This window comes from Thalassophryne amazonica, chromosome 7 (genome assembly GCF_902500255.1).
Source record: "Thalassophryne amazonica chromosome 7, fThaAma1.1, whole genome shotgun sequence".
Lineage (NCBI taxonomy): Eukaryota > Metazoa > Chordata > Actinopteri > Batrachoidiformes > Batrachoididae > Thalassophryne > Thalassophryne amazonica.
The window spans coordinates 55,559,049-55,575,890 of record NC_047109.1 but is presented as its reverse complement, the minus strand read 5'-3'; the positions used below and the strand labels follow the sequence as shown (position 1 = coordinate 55,575,890).

General features: G+C 42.2%; 1 protein-coding gene across 1 annotated transcript; it reads left to right on the top strand.

Annotated features, from left to right (window-relative positions):
- LOC117513969 (protein rapunzel-like) lies at nucleotides 1-12,103 on the top strand. The gene is made up of 3 exons (XM_034174234.1): nucleotides 1-72; nucleotides 9,996-10,491; nucleotides 10,602-12,103. The coding sequence occupies exons 2-3, from the start codon at nucleotides 9,998-10,000 to the stop codon at nucleotides 11,290-11,292; spliced, it is 1,185 nt and encodes a 394-aa protein (XP_034030125.1). The 5' UTR covers nucleotides 1-72; nucleotides 9,996-9,997; the 3' UTR covers nucleotides 11,293-12,103.
- The last annotated feature ends 4,739 nt before the right edge of the window (nucleotides 12,104-16,842 follow it).

The window sequence follows — 16,842 nt, the reverse complement described above, 5'->3', positions numbered from 1 at the left end:
GAACTTGAAGAGAAATACAAACTTGTTTGCAGCCACTGGGGCGCCCAGTGAAGGACGAGCACGCGCATTCAGGTAGACAAAAACTCACTTATTGTTGGAATACAAAGGGCCGTATCGTCCTTCAAAAGAGCTTAAAATGCTGTGAGGTGTGTCTCTGCTCTCAGGGGATCTGTGCGTAAAAGCGGCTTCCAGTGCGCATTTCTTTTGGTTGCGCATGACAGTTAAGGTGGATTGTGGACTCACAGGGAACATTATGTACATATTAATTTATATTATAGTTTTCTCATACTTGAAATGCATTTTCATGCGGTTACATGGTTATATGTATTTCTTATTGAATATAAATGAAATGCGCATTTTTTAAACACGATCGATCAAAATGAATGTCTTCGTGGTTTTGATCACGCAGCGTGCAGATGTCTGTCCAAAGTGTGTACGCGAGGCTGCAAATGTGCCTTTTTTTCAGACATTCTGTATTTTGATGTGATGTGACTCATGAACTCAAGGGTATCTGTGCCATTTTCTCACCAAGTGTTTCAGGTCCCCATTTTGTTTGTATGACATCACTATCTGCTTCTTTTTTAAATACATCAATCAAAGCAAGTATCTATAACACATCTTGAACTGAAACTCATTATTATTATTATTATCATCATTATTATTATTTCTACTACTATGGATTATGTCTGCATTTCTTAAAACAATGAAATGGAACATTTTGACATGTCTTCAATTTCTCTCTCTCTCTCCCTCTTTCTCTCCTAAAAAAAAAAAGGACTGGTGCTTTTTAATTTATCATGATTGTAGCAGAGTAGCGTTAAGTGTTCTGAATAGAAAACACCTATATAATATTAAATCATTTAAAACTGTCTCCATTGTGTTTAAAAAGAGCACATATTCTACATTATCATGGAGATCCAGGAAGAAGGAGCTTCTTAAGACAATGCAGATTTGTGTTTAGAACTCTTGTTGTTTTGGTGTAACAACACATAAATGTCACACTGCATTGTGAAGCAGAGAATGTGTCGTGATATGATGTAAATTACTGACGTGGTCAAAGAACTCCACAGTGGCAAAACCCCAGGGGTTGATGAGATCCGTCCAGAAATACTGAAGGCTCTGGGTGTGGAGGGACTGTCTTGGATGAGACATTGCGTTGAGGTCTGGGATGGGGAGTGGCAAACTGGGGTGGTGGTCCCCATATTTAAAAAGAAGGACCAGAGAGTGTGTGCCAACTACAGGGGCATCACACTACTCAGCCTCCCTGGTAAAGTCTACTCCAGGGTGCTGGAAAGGAGGGTTCGGCCGATAGTTGAACCTCAGATTGAAGAGGAACAATGCGGGTTCCATCCTGGCCGTGGAACAACTGATAGATTGCCTCTCTGGGTAGGGAATGTGGTCTTCGCCCAAGTGAAGGAGTTCAAGTACCTCGGGATCTTGTTCACAAGGGAGGGGACAATGGGGCGTGAGAATGGCTGGAGAATCGGCACATCAGGGGCGGTGTTGCATTACCTGTACTGTACTGTTGTGAAGAAAAGGGAGCTGAGCCAAAAGGCGAAGCTCTCGATCTATTGGTCAGTCTTCATTGCTATTCTCACCTGTGGTCATGAGGGTTGGGTCATGACCGAAAGAACTAGATTGCAGGTACAAGCAGCTGAAATGGGCTTCCTTAGGAGGGTGGCTGGTGTAAATGGGTTTCTTCTGGTGGGTGGCTGGTGTCTCCCTTATGCCGCGTTCACACCGGGCGCGATCAGACGCTACAAATTCGTGGGGGTCGCGTGGCGACGGACGCGCCTCCTTCGCCCGGTGTGTCGCTCTGCTTGGGTGCACTTTCGCTGAGAAAAATTGCTCCAATGCGTCATCAAATAGGAGGCGCTTCCATTCCGCCTGGCATCAAGTCATCATGGCGGGCCTTGATCACACGGAGCGAGTTGTTGTGGAAAGCTCCCAATACAGGTATCATTATTTGCTGCAGGAGCTGCGTCTGGATGACGGCCGCTTTCAGCGGTCCTTCCGCCTCTGCGGGACCCAGTTTGAGGACCTCCTGTCCCGTTCACGCGCGCACATGTAAACAATAAAAAAAAAAAAAGAAACTCCGCTTCTTGCTGCAGCTCACTCTTCCCCCCAAAAAACATAATTGTGTCATAATTGTGTTTAGAAACCAGTCACCATTTGTTTTATTATACATCTATGTAGTTAATTAATAAAATATTCTCCAGAGACGATTCGCTCGCGCGCGCACATAAAAAAGAAAAGGAAAAAACTCCGCTCCCCGCTGCTGCAGGGCTGCTGCTCACTCCAAAAACTCTGTCATAATTGTGTTTAGAAACCAGTCACCATTTGTTTTATTATACATCTGTGTAGTTCATTAATAAAATATTCTCCACAGATGATTCGTTCGCGCGCACGTAAAAAAAAAAAAGAAAGAAAGAAACTCCACTCTCCCTCCTGCGGGGCTGCTCCTCACTCTTTCCCAAAAAAAACCTCTGTTGTAATTGTGTTTAGAAACCAGTCACCATTTGCTTTATTATACATCTGTGTAGTTAATAAGTAAAATAATCTCCACAGATGATTCCCTCATGCGCGCACGTAAAATAAAAAGAGAAAGAAACTCCTCTCCCATTGCTGTGGGGCTGCTGCTCGCTCCAAAAACTCTGTCATAATTGTGAAATAAAGGACAAAAGAGACATAAGTCCTGCTCACAGGCTGCTACCAGATACAGGACATGTTCACATCTTCAGTCAAACTCAGACATCTCTACGTCACTACATATTCAGTCCCTGATTGGTCATCGCGGAGCGAAGAGACAACAAAGTTCAGATTTTTCAACTTGGGGAGGAGGGCAGCGCGACATGATGTGATGCAATATCACACTACAAACGCTCCAGTCGCTCAAAATCGCTTCACTCGCATCGCTTCACTCGCACCCATCGCGTCGCGCTGCGTGACTTGGCGCCAAAACACGTCGTTCCATAGGGATTACATGGCAACCTCTGGCTGCAGTCGCTCGTGTCGCGCCCGGTGTGAACGCAGCATAAGGAGGTGCCCAGGAGGCATCCTTACCAGATGCCCAAACCACCTCAGCTGGCTCCATTCAACATGAAGGAGCAGCCTTCAACCTGAGCAACCCGGTTCCGGAAAAGTGGTTGAAGATGAGTGAATGTCCAAAAATAAGTGGACTAAATCTGAGGAATATATAACCATCAGACTGGCTGTCATGAAATTTGAAAGCTGCAACTCCAAAATATCAGAGGTTTATCAAAGTGCAAACCCCAAGTGCTGAGCATGTCATTACACCACAAGTGATGCTAGTCAATTATGGATCATTCTGACTTGAACGGAGGACATTAACATTAATCACCAGCTGAAATGATTTATGGGGTAGCTAGGAGGTGGATTTCAATTTCCATTTCTTCTCAAATGGAACAAACAAGGTTTTTTGAACTTTAATTGAAACAAACTAGTTTTCTTCTTGAAACACTTGACTGTTTCAAAGCAGTCAGAAAATAAACAAAACAATCATTTCAGACAATGACTAACTCACATAAAATGATTAGTATATTAAGTGGACCAAATATGTTAGTCCAGATTTTACTTTTGTTGAAGCACTTAAAAAACACTCCAGTCAGTAAATGAAAGAAATGCTTCAATATGTAACTCACTGTGTTGAAACATTAAAAAAGTAAATGATAATTGGTTCAGAACTGCTTTGCATTTTTTGAAATGCTTGAAAGACAAAATAAAATATTTGTTATAGAGTTTAAAACATTAAACAAATACTTAAAAAAAGATTCACATTTGTGAATCTTTTTTGGTCCACCCCTGTAGTCGGTGCGGACCAAGGTAGCTTAGCCGCCGTTAGTTACCCCCTGGCAGATCCCGAGCAGCCGGGAAAGCAGGCCGACTGGGTGACTGTGAGGAGGAAGCGTAGTCCTAAACAGAAGCCCCGTGTACACCGCCAACCCGTTCACATTTCTAACCGTTTTTCCCCACTCGACGACACACCCGCCGAGGATCAAACTCTGGTTATTGGCGACTCTGTTTTGAGAAATGTGAAGTTAGCGACACCAGCAACCATAGTCAATTGTCTTCCGGGGGCCAGAGCAGGCGACATTGAAGGAAATTTGAAACTGCTGCTAAGGCTAAGCGTAAATTTGGTAACATTGTAATTCACGTCGGCAGTAATGACACCCGGTTACGCCAATCGGAGGTCACTAAAATTAACATTAAATCGGTGTGTAACTTTGCAAAAACAATGTCGGACTCTGTAGTTTCTCTGGGCCCCTCCCCAATCGATCCGGGAGTGACATGTTTAGCCGCATGTTCTCCTTGATTGCTGGCTGTCTGAGTGGTGTCCAAAAAATGAGGTGGGCTTTCATAGATAATTGGGCAAAGCTTCTGGGGAAAACCTGGTCTTGTTAGGAGAGACGGCATCCATCCCACTTTGGATGGAGCAGCTCTCATTTCTAGAAATCTGGCCAATTTTCTTAATCCTCCAACCGTGACTATCCAGGGTTGGGACCAGGAAGCAGAGTTGTAGTCTTACACACCTCTCTGCAGCTTCTCTCCCCTGCCATCCCCTCATTACCCCATCCCCGTAGAGACGGTGTCTGCTCCCAGACCACCAATAACCAGCAAAAATCTATTTAAGCATAAAAATTCAAAAGAAAAAATAATATAGCACCTTCAACTCCACCACAGACTAAAACAGTTAAATGTGGTCTATTAAACATTAGGTCTCTCTCTTCTAAGTCCCTGTTGGTAAATGATATAATAATTGATCAACATATTGATTATTCTGCCTTACAGAAACCTGGTTACAGCAGGATGAATATGTTAGTTTAAATGAGTCAACACCCCCGAGTCACACTAACTGTCAGAATGCTCGTAGCACGGGCCGAGGCGGAGGATTAGCAGCAATCTTCCATTCCAGCTTATTAATTAATCAAAAACCCAGACAGAGCTTTAATTCATTTGAAAGCTTGACTCTTAGTCTTGTCCATCCAAATTGGAAGTCCCAAAAACCAGTTTTATTTGTTATTATCTATCGTCCACCTGGTCGTTACTGTGAGTTTCTCTGTGAATTTTCAGACCTTTTGTCTGACTTAGTGCTTAGCTCAGATAAGATAATTATAGTGGGCGATTTTAACATCCACACAGATGCTGAGAATGACTGCCTTAACACTGCATTTAATCTATTATTAGACTCTATTGGCTTTGCTCACAAAGTAAATGAGTCCACCCACCACTTTAATCATATCTTAGATCTTGTTCTGACTTATGGTATGGAAATAGAAGACTTAACAGTATTCCCTGAAAACTCCCTTCTGTCTGATCATTTCTTAATAACATTTACATTTACTCTGATGGACTACCCAGCAGTGGGGAATAAGTTTCATTACACTAGAAGTCTTTCAGAAAGCGCTGTAACTAGGTTTAAGGATATGATTCCTTCTTTATGTTCTCTAATGCCATATACCAACACAGTGCAGAGTAGCTACCTAAACTCTGTAAGTGAGATAGAGTATCTCGTCAATAGTTTTACATCCTCATTGAAGACAACTTTGGATGCTGTAGCTCCTCTGAAAAAGAGAGCTTTAAATCAGAAGTGCCTGACTCCGTGGTATAACTCACAAACTCGTAGCTTAAAGCAGATAACCCGTAAGTTGGAGAGGAAATGGCATCTCACTAATTTAGAAGATCTTCACTTAGCCTGGAAAAAGAGTCTGTTGCTCTATAAAAAAAGCCCTCCGTAAAGCTAGGACATCTTTCTACTCATCACTAATTGAAGAAAATAAGAACAACCCCAGGTTTCTTTTCAGCACTGTAGCCAGGCTGACAAAGAGTCAGAGCTCTATTGAGCTGAGTATTCCATTAACTTTAACTAGTAATGACTTCATGACTTTCTTTGCTAACAAATTTTAACTATTAGAGAAAAAATTACTCATAACCATCCCAAAGACGTATCGTTATCTTTGGCTGCTTTCAGTGATGCCGGTATTTGGTTAGACTCTTTCTCTCCGATTGTTCTGTCTGAGTTATTTTCATTAGTTACTTCATCCAAACCATCAACATGTTTATTAGACCCCATTCCTACCAGGCTGCTCAAGGAAGCCCTACCATTATTTAATGCTTCGATCTTAAATATGATCAATCTATCTTTGTTAGTTGGCTATGTACCACAGGCTTTTAAGGTGGCAGTAATTAAACCATTACTTAAAAAGCCATCACTTGACCCAGCTATCTTAGCTAATTATAGGCCAATCTCCAACCTTCCTTTTCTCTCAAAAATTCTGAAAGGGTAGTTGTAAAACAGCTAACTGATCATCTGCAGAGGAATGGTCTATTTGAAGAGTTTCAGTCAGGTTTTAGAATTCATCATAGTACAGAAACAGCATTAGTGAAGGTTACAAATGATCTTCTTATGGCCTCGGACAGTGGACTCATCTCTGTGCTTGTTCTGTTAGACCTCAGTGCTGTTTTTGATACTGTTGACCATAAAATTTTATTACAGAGATTAGAGCATGCCATAGGTATTAAAGGCACTGCGCTGCGGTGGTTTGAATCATATTTGTCTAATAGATTACAATTTGTTCATGTAAATGGGGAATCTTCTTCACAGACTAAAGTTAATTATGGAGTTCCACAAGGTTCTGTGCTAGGACCAATTTTATTCACTTTATACATGCTTCCCTTAGGTAGTATTATTAGACGGTATTGCTTAAATTTTCATTGTTACGCAGATGATACTCAGCTTTATCTATCCATGAAGCCAGAGGACACACACCAATTAGCTAAACTGCAGGATTGTCTTACAGACATAAAGACATGGATGACCTCTAATTTCCTGCTTTTAAACTCGGATAAACTGAAGTTATTGTACTTGGCCCCACAAATCTTAGAAACATGGTGTCTAACCAGATCCTTACCCTGGATGGCATTACCCTGACCTCTAGTAATACTGTGAGAAATCTTGGAGTCATTTTTGATCAGGATATGTCATTCAAAGCGCATATTAAACAAATATGTAGGACTGCTTTTTTGCATTTACGCAATATCTCTAAAATCAGAAAGGTCTTGTCTCAGAGTGATGCTGAAAAACTAATTCATGCATTTATTTCCTCTAGGCTGGACTATTGTAATTCATTATTATCAGGTTGTCCTAAAAGTTCCCTAAAAAGCCTTCAGTTAATTCAAAATGCTGCAGCTAGAGTACTGACGGGGACTAGAAGGAGAGAGCATATCTCACCCATATTGGCCTCTCTTCATTGGCTTCCTGTTAATTCTAGAATAGAATTTAAAATTCTTCTTCTTACTTATAAGGTTTTGAATAATCAGGTCCCATCTTATCTTAGGGACCTCGTAGTACCATATCACCCTAATAGAGCGCTTCGCTCTCAGACTGCAGGCTTACTTGTAGTTCCTAGGGTTTGTAAGAGTAGAATGGGAGGCAGAGCCTTCAGCTTTCAGGCTCCTCTCCTGTGGAACCAGCTCCCAATTCAGATCAGGGAGACAGACACCCTCTCTACTTTTAAGATTAGGCTTAAAACTTTCCTTTTTGCTAAAGCTTATAGTTAGGGCTGGATCAGGTGACCCTGAACCATCCCTTAGTTATGCTGCTATAGACGTAGACTGCTGGGGGGTTCCCATGATGCACTGTTTCTTTCTATTTTTGCTCTGTATGCACCACTCTGCATTTAGTCATTGGTGGTCGGTCTCTGCTCCCCTCCACGGCATGTCTTTTTCCTGGTTCTCTCCCTCGGCCCCAACCGGTCCCGGCGGAGGGCTGCCCCTCCCTGGGCCTGGTTCTGCTGGAGGTTTCTTCCTGTTGGGGGGGGTTTCCCTTCCCGCTGTGGCCAGGTGCTTGCTCGTGGGGGGTCGTTTTGACCGTTGGGGTTTTGCATAATTATTGTGTGGCCTTGCCTTGCAGTGTGAAGCGCCTTGGGGCAACTGTTTGTTCTGATTTGGCGCTATATAAAAAAATTGATTGATTGATTGAAGTGCTTGAAACAGTCAAGACACACAAAACAACTGTTTCAAAACTGTGTCACTGCTTCAAAATGACGGAAACACTACAGCATTTTAAAATTGTTTTAATCAAGATTAAAACAATTATTTCATAAAATTATCATGTTTGGAAGAACCTGAAACACCAAATGAATCAAATGTTTTGGGAAATAATTCATTCTTTCAAAATGATTAAAACACTAAATGAAACAATTATTTCATGAAAAATTATTGGGTTTGAAGAGCTTGAAACAGCAAATGAAACAAATGTTTAAGAGCACGATTCACTCTTTCAAATCTAAAACACAAAGTGAAGGAGTTGCTTCGGAAAATGATTCAGTGCTTCAATTCACTTAAAACACTATGTTAGTGACACATAGTTTGCAATGGAAAATCTCACCAAAGTGAATTCCTGGCTGCATTACTGAGAGGATCAGATACACACCTCACATTAACATGTTGGTTTACATAACCAATCAGTGTTAGCGGAGGCACATTTTACCCAGAATGCCATCTGTCTGTGTTTGTTACAAAACTTCAGAATTAGTGCATTATTCAACATTAAAAGATATATGTTACATCTTAACTTTGCACAAATGACAGAACTGACATTAATGGAGTTATTCTATCAGTATTCATTTTATGTACACCAAACCATAAGTCAGCATTGCTTTATTTTCCAAGACCTCAGCCTGATGGTTGTGTTGTGGTTGAGTAGAGAGTTGAGCTTTGTGGCGCCTCTCAGTTGTGTTTGTGCTGGAAGCCATGTAGTAAGCAGGAGGTTCCAGCAGGGAGCAGGACACTCAAAGACAGAAGTGCTGACTCATTGTTTGGGTCTGTGGTTGCCTTTGATGCTTTCAGAAGCGATTGTGGTTTTAAAACTCAAAATTTATTGGTTATCTGTAACTTCCGATACATTTTTGGGTGGTTTATCATTTTAACTTTATCAAAGATAACTTTTCAGTTAGGGCAGCACGGTGGCTTAGTGGTTAACACTATTGCCTCACAGCGAGAAGGTCGTGGGTTCAATTCCCGTGGCCTTTCTGTGTGGAGTTTGCATGTTCTTCCCGTGTTTGCGTGGGTTTCCTCCAGCTGCTCGGATTTCCTCCCACATCCAAAGACATGCGGGTTAGGTGGATTTGACTCTTTAAAATTGTCCGGAGGTGTGTGTGTGGGTGTGTCTGTGTTTGTTTGTCTATTTGTGGCCCTGCGACAGACTGGCGTCCTGTCCTGGGTGTACCCCGCCTCACGCTCTATGACTGCTGGGATAGGCTCCAGCCCCCCGCAACCCTTAATTGGACTAAGCGGTAGAAGATGAATGAAAGAATGAACTTTTCAATTATCTGATTCTCTGTTATCAAAGTTAATTTTTTTTTGCCCACCACTGGATACATTATCCTTCAGCATCTCTTACATCAGGGTTGGCCAGCAGTGTGCCACGAAAGACCAAGTAGGTTTTCCTTGCAACTGATCACTTCAGCAGGTGATTTTTACTGATGATCTCCTCCCCTCAATGTAAAGTCCAGATTATCTGTGAAGCCACCTGCTGAGGTGATTGTCAGCGAGGTAAAGCCTGCACTGTCTTGGCCCCTTGTGCCAGCCGTAAATGATCATCAATGTAATCAACTTAATCTTGGATTACTCTTATATATATATATATATATATATATATATATATATATATATATATATATATATATATATATATATATATATATATATCAAATCAAATCAACTTTATTTATAAAGCACTTTTAAAAAACAGCTGCAGCTGAAACAAAGTGCTGTACACAAGGGGACATATAAAAGGTAACAAACCACAAAGTACAAATAAAAAAACAAGCCCCCCCCCAAAAAAAAACTATATATATATATATATATATATATATATATATATATATATATATATTATAGATAGATAGATATACATACACACACACATATATTTTTTTTTTAAATTCTGACACCATGTTTTGTTCTTCACCAGAACATGACAAATCCACTGGAAAAGTTTGTGGCCCAGAAGAAAGAGGCAATTGAGGCAGTGATGGATATGTTGGAGAAGGGGGCTGAAGTGCTGGCCAGCACTGTGGGGGAGATGTTTCCTCTTTGCGAGGCTGCTGCTCCAGTTCTTCGCCTCGCCTTAGACAATGTTCAAAGCAAAGAGGTCTTTTTTGTCAAGAAACAATTTGTAACAGTGAGGAGCAAACTGGACATGCTCTCCACCCAGCTGGAAGAAATTGATTGCGAGATCAAAAAGGGCCAACTTGATTCACAGTATTTTTCTGTTGAGGAGAATATAAGGAACCAGTTTCGGAAGTACCTGGACATCCTGGAAGCAAAACCAGAATTCCGAGAGGTGAAGACCAGGCTTTTCCTGGAGCACTTTACCAAAACTGGAGGAGAGAAGAACCTGTTTGTGCTGTATGATGCTCTGATGGGCACTAACAGCTTTGGAGAATCAGTTCTAGATGTGGTAGAAAGGTATTTTGTTGTTTTTCATCACATTAATAACATGTGGCCATATTGCATCACTTTTCATTGCAGAAATAACACTTAAAGGGGGTATAAATGAGGTTCCATTTCTTTTACAGGTATGTTGCAAGGAACCGCCGCCTTCTAGAAGACTTCTGTGTGCGGATGAAGGAGCTCTTCTGCTTGGGTTTGATTGCCCTTTTAGGCCACTGTGCCCTTACCCAAACCCCAGATGAAGAAAAGGACAAAATACAGAACTGGAGCAGCAAAATTGAAGAAGTAGAGTCTAAGATGAAGGCAACCATCGAGTCATGTGTAGCTGCCTTTCCTGAGCAAGCCAAATTAGACTCCCAGCACTTCCTGCAAGAAACTGAAGACCAGAACCTGCAAGATACAACTAAACAGCTTATAGAGTTCTTAACCAAAAAGTATGATTGGGTCAGCTGGTCAGTGAGGCTCATCAACCATTCAGGAAGCACTTACAGAAACTGGCGAGCAGGTGAGCACTTTCATCATGTGGCCGGACAAAACTGGTTTGAGGTACTGCAGGTGAACAACATCAACCTGGTAGTGTCCTATAGCACCAAACCTCAGCCGGTACCACGAGACTCCATTCAGCAGGTGATGGAGAGCCAGGCAAAGAAGGGAAATGCTCCAGCAGTGGTGGAGGTCCTGGAGAAGCAGCTGAGTGGCTTTGTAGTTCATGCTGTCAGTCGTCACAAGGAGAGTGCAGCCGCGTGGAGCTTTCCAGAAGAATGTCACTACTGGGAGAGACACAAGAACGTGGCAGTTTGCGTGCACTCGGAGTAACATATACAGAATAGTGCATCATCTGATAATATTCAACTGTTAAAGGTAGCCAAGAATTTCAGTCTATTAAATTATAATGCAGGTCCACCTTGGATCTGCTGTGCCGACCCTAACTGAAAACAAGGGAGCAGCCGAAGGGACTTATTTTTTATTGTGCTTTCATTCACATTACACTTTGTGCACCTTTAACAGATATTTGTTTTTATGAGCATTTTATGATTTTAATTATGAATGAATAGGAAATCTGAACATTTAAAGATGGATCATAATCTCTGTGTAATTAACAATTTTACTTACAGTCCGTGGTGTAAGTACTGGGACAACAAAGCCAGTTCATTTGTTTTTGTTGCAAGCTGAAGACATTTGTCCTTGAAATCAAAATATGAATATGAGACCATTTAGAATCTCTGATTTCATCAAACAATTTAGACCATGTCATCTTCTATGTCAGACCATGGAATTTTACTAAATTATTGGAACATGGGATTGACAGGTGTTTCTTGTGACCGAGGTGTGTTCATTCAAATGGCTTAAACATTAAATAGCTTTAAATATCTGAATAGCTTTGGTTTTTGGTTGATGAAGATAAATCTACCAGTCACTGCATAAACATTAGGTAGCCGATGCAATTCAATTTCATTTATTTGTACAGCTCCAAAGCCCAATATAAGTTCCCCCAAGGCGCTTCACAAGAGTAAGGTCTAACCTTCTCAACCAAGTAGCATCACATCCAGACAATTTGGAATGTTATGAAAATGAACATAACCATTGGAGTGTACTGAACAACAGACACTGAATGGGTCAAAAGCCAGCAGGACCACATCATCAGTGATGAGACCCTGAGCCCACCAACCTGAAGACTCTCCTCCCTCCAACTATGCCTCAATATCCTGTCCATGAATATCACAAACAGGATTGGTGACAAGGCACAGCACTGGTGGAGGCCAACCCCCACCGGGAAATAGTCAGACTTACTGCTGAGCACCCAAACACAGCTTTCGTTTTGTGAGTACAGAGATTGGATGGCCCTGAGAAGGGACCTCCTCACTCCATACTCCCGCAGCACCTCCCACCCACAGTATCTCCCAGGGTACCCGATAATACGCCTTCTCCAAGTCCACAAAACACATGTAGACTGGATGGACATACTCCCAGGCCGCCTCCAAGATCCTTGTGAGTGAAGAGCTGGTCTGTTGTTCCACAACCAGGATGATGATCGATGATTGTTCCTCTTCAATCCAAGGTTCGACTATTGGCCGAACCCTCCTTTCCAGCACCCTGGAGTAAACTTTACCAGGGAGGCTGAGTAGTGTGATGCCCCTGTCATTGGCACACATTCTCTGGTCTCTCTTTTTAAATATGGGGACTACCACCCCAGTTTGCCACTCCTTAGGCACCGTCCCTGACCTCAAAGCAATGTTGAAGAGGCGTCTCATCCAAGGCAGTCCCTCCACACTCAGAGCCTTCAGGGTCATGGATCTCATCAAACCTTGGGGCTTTGCCACTGCAGAGTTGTTTGACTACCTCAGTGACTTCCACCAGGGAAATAGGTGATGATCCCCCATCAGCTTCCAGCTCTGTTACTACTGTAGATGGTGCTCCAGTCTGATGCAGGAGTTCCTCAAAGTGTTCCTTCCAGCGCCCAGTTACCTCCCCAGTTGAGGTCAACAGAGGCCCGTCCTTACTTCAGACAGAACATTGAACACTGGTTGGAAAATACTCTTTCATTCACAGGGTTTGTTTCATGAGCTTCAGCAGGAAGTCAGCCATTTTTTACCACCTTTGCTAGAACGATGAGCATCTCAGAATCCACAACCCCTCAACCTCCCCCCTCCCCCAAGAAAAAAAGCAACTGAGGGAGGTGACTGGAAAAGCAGAGCAAAACAGAGATCAACATTTTGATGACGTCCATGAGCCACAGCTTTGATGCAAATATTCCAAGCAAGTAATATGGAACCAAATATTTTTACTTTCTTTAACAATGATCTGTTTTGATATTTGTGCTCGCCCAATAATTGGTTGGTCTGATCTCAAAGGTGCTATGTTCTATGCTGTTTAACACATCTCAACATATTTAAAGACAAACTTCAAAAGTGTCTTCTTAAATTCATGCTTTGTTGTCAAACTCAAAAATGCTCAGTTTATAGTTAAAAACAAAAACAACACATGAAGAGTCCTTGTTGTTCCAGTATTTGTGGCGTGGTGTATATACAGAATAACAGGAAGAGTTAATGCTTTTTATCTTAGCTGCATGTAGTACTAATCTGGGCTCCCAGGAGAAATATGCACCTCCAGCTCGAAAGGTTTTGCTGAGGCTGCATCGACTGAGAGCTGTGCTCCCATTTTGTCTTTGCACAGCAGGCTGGCCTACATAACACTGACAGGAGCAAAGAGGTTACTTTTCAACCATAAAAGCAAGAGGAGGAGTTTGGAAACGTTACAGAGTGCCTTTTGTTCTTAAATATATTCAGAATGCATGATGTTGGACCAAAGTGCTGCAATCAATGAACCTCAGTGCGACCAGTGATTTGCCCATTTTCACCACCAAGACATTTATGTTTTCAATTAATGTAGGTTTGTTTGTTTATTTGTCAACAGGATTACTCAAAACCTTACAGACCTATACGAAACTCAGTGGAGGCATTTTTCACTATTTTCTTCCGTTCCTGGTAAAATCAAATAGTAAGTAAGTGCCTTCGGCTGCTCCCTTGCTTGCACTCAGGGTCGCCACAGCAAATCCAAGGTGGATCTGCATGTTAAATTGGCACAGGTTTTACACCGGATGCCCTTCCTGACGCAACTCCACATTACATGGAGAAAAGTGGCAGGGGTGGGATTTGAACCCAGAACCTTCTGAACTGAAACCAAGCACATTAACTACTTGGCCACAGCCCCTGCTAAGTGGTCATGGTAAAATCAAATACAAATATTTTTTAAAAATCATACATACAGTACATATTAAAAGTAAAACCATAAACACATGAAGTCTTATTTCATCAAAATTTTCAGAATTTCAATGAACAAATGAAATCAATCCATATTTACACTGTAGTTAGCCATCATGTAATAGCATGGACTATCAGAAACAGTGATAGACTTATTAACATTGTGAGGACAAGATGCAACACAGAAGTGGTGCTAAATGGAACAAGACGTTAGGCAAATCATGAAATAAACCAGTCAAAATATCGTCTGTCATCAATGTATGATAGCTGCAGTGTGCCAAGAACCACTATTAAAAAAAACGGACTCCATTTAGAGTTTTTTCTGGTGAGTTAAGAAAGATAACTCGGGTTTATACTCTATCTTAATGCTGCTTCTCCTCTTCAACACACTTACAGTTGTGTGGAGATGAACAGGGGATATTTTTCAATTTTCACAGGGGGTCCTGACATTAAACATTAAAACAAAAACTTATCTGCTGATAAGGCGTCATTAAGAAAAGTATCAACCCGTGTTTAAACAAAAACATGTTACAAAAAAAGGGAGGGTCACTCCATCGGCATCACAGTGCATGTATAGAACAACTCTTAATCTGACCTTTTTAAAGGGGATAACACTGGTTGGGTAAGATATGCCGACAAAGTGCCCTCAACACACCCTTGCATACGGTGGATCCAGAAATTATTCACGCTTCACTTTTTCCACATTTTATGTGACAGCCTCATTGCAAAATGGGTAGGGACCCAAAAGTTAGTGCGTTTGGTTTCAGTAGGGAAGGTTCCCGGTTCAAACCCGACCCCTGCCACATTTCTCCATGTAATGTGGAGTTCAATCAATCAATCAATCAATTTTTTTATATAGCGCCAAATCACAACAAACAGTTGCCCCAAGGCGCTTTATATTGTAAGGTAAGGCCATACAATAATTATGTAAAACCCCAACGGTCAAAACGACCCCCTGTGAGCAAGCACTTGGCTACAGTGGGAAGGAAAAACTCCCTTTTAACAGGAAGAAACCTCCAGCAGAACCAGGCTCAGGGAGGGGCAGTCTTCTGCTGGGACTGGTTGGGGCTGAGGGAGAGAACCAGGAAAAAGACATGCTGTGGAGGGGAGCAGAGATCGATCACTAATGATTAAATGCAGAGTGGTGCATACAGAACAAAAAGAGAAAGAAACAATGCATCATGGGAACCCCCCAGCAGTCTACGTCTATAGCAGCATAACTAAGGGATGGTTCAGGGTCACCTGATCCAGCCCTAACTATAAGCTTTAGCAAAAAGGAAAGTTTTAAGCCTAATAGAGAGGGTGTCTGTCTCCCTGATCTGAATTGGGAGCTGGTTCCACAGGAGAGGAGCCTGAAAGCTGAAGGCTCTGCCTCCCATTCTACTCTTACAAACCCTAGTTGCATCAGGAAGGGCTTCTGGTGTAAAAGTTGCACCAAATTAAATGTCGATCCACCTTGTATCTTCTGTGGCAAGCTCGAGTGAAAAAAGGGAGCAGCCAAAGGGACTTACTTACAGCCTTATTCCAAAATAGATGAAATTAATTTTTTCCCTCAAAATTCTACGCACAATATCCCATAATGACAATGTGAATTTTTTTTTGAGATTTTTGAAAATTTTGTTAAAAATAGAAAAACTTAGAAATCACATGTACATAAGTATTCACAGCCTTTGCCATGAAGCTCAAAATTGGGCTCAGGTGTCTCCTGTTTCCACTGATCATCCTTCTACAGCTTAATTGGAGTCCACTTGGGGTAAATTCAGTTGATTGGACATGATTTGGAAAGGACACACACCTGTCTATATATAAGGTCCCACAGTTGACAGTGCACGTCAGAGCACAAACCAAGCATGATGTTGTATGGCTGGGGGGCCTGGCTGCCTTTTTGTTTCTGTCTTTTGTTTTTCCTTCCAGGTGGCTTGCATTTGGGACTGAGTGGCTGTGTTGCTGAGGTTATCAGGACCTCACCCTGATCACCTGCGGCTCGTCAGGACTCACAGCTGAGGTGCATCTATATGGATTGGAACATGGTGGCATTTAAGACTGGAGTATACAGTGTGTATTTGCCAGAGACTCGACCTTGTGACCAGACGGGTGAGATCGTCGTCTCGGGAGCCATCTCATCATCAGTGGATGCAGAGAACGTCCAGGGTTTGATGCACGGTCTGTGAAAGAGGAGGGGGTGAGGTCTCACGCTCGTCAGCACACTTCCTGAGGTACGTTAGATTTTGTGACTAACATTTATACAGTCAGTAATGTGGTGTCCCTCACACCTTTATTATATTGAGCTGTATGTTAGTCATGTATCGGCTTCCACTGCAGTGGAGTTTTGTGAACTGGATGTTCCATGCCTGCAGGTTGGGAAGCTGATTAGTAATCAAGCCAGGAAGTGTTTGCTGTTTGTACACCTTTAAGTGTTCTCTCTGTGTGTAGAGTGTGGACTCACATAATGGTTCCTTCTTTCACAGACTCGGTTTGTTGCGGCCACCTGGGGGGTGTCGGCGGGGTCCTTGGGTCTGAACAGCTTCTGGCTCCGGACCGTTAGCGCTGCTGGGAGCGCACCACGCCAGACCACACTTTCTTTTGTTATTTTTTGTATCACTGT

Coding starts and splice junctions, on each gene's coding strand:
- LOC117513969 (XM_034174234.1), top strand. CDS start 9,998: ATGACAAATCCACTGGAAAAGTTTGTGGCCCAGAAGAAAGAGGCAATT. Junction 10,492..10,601: donor GTTCTAGATGTGGTAGAAAG/GTATTTTGTTGT, acceptor TTTCTTTTACAG/GTATGTTGCAAGGAACCGCC.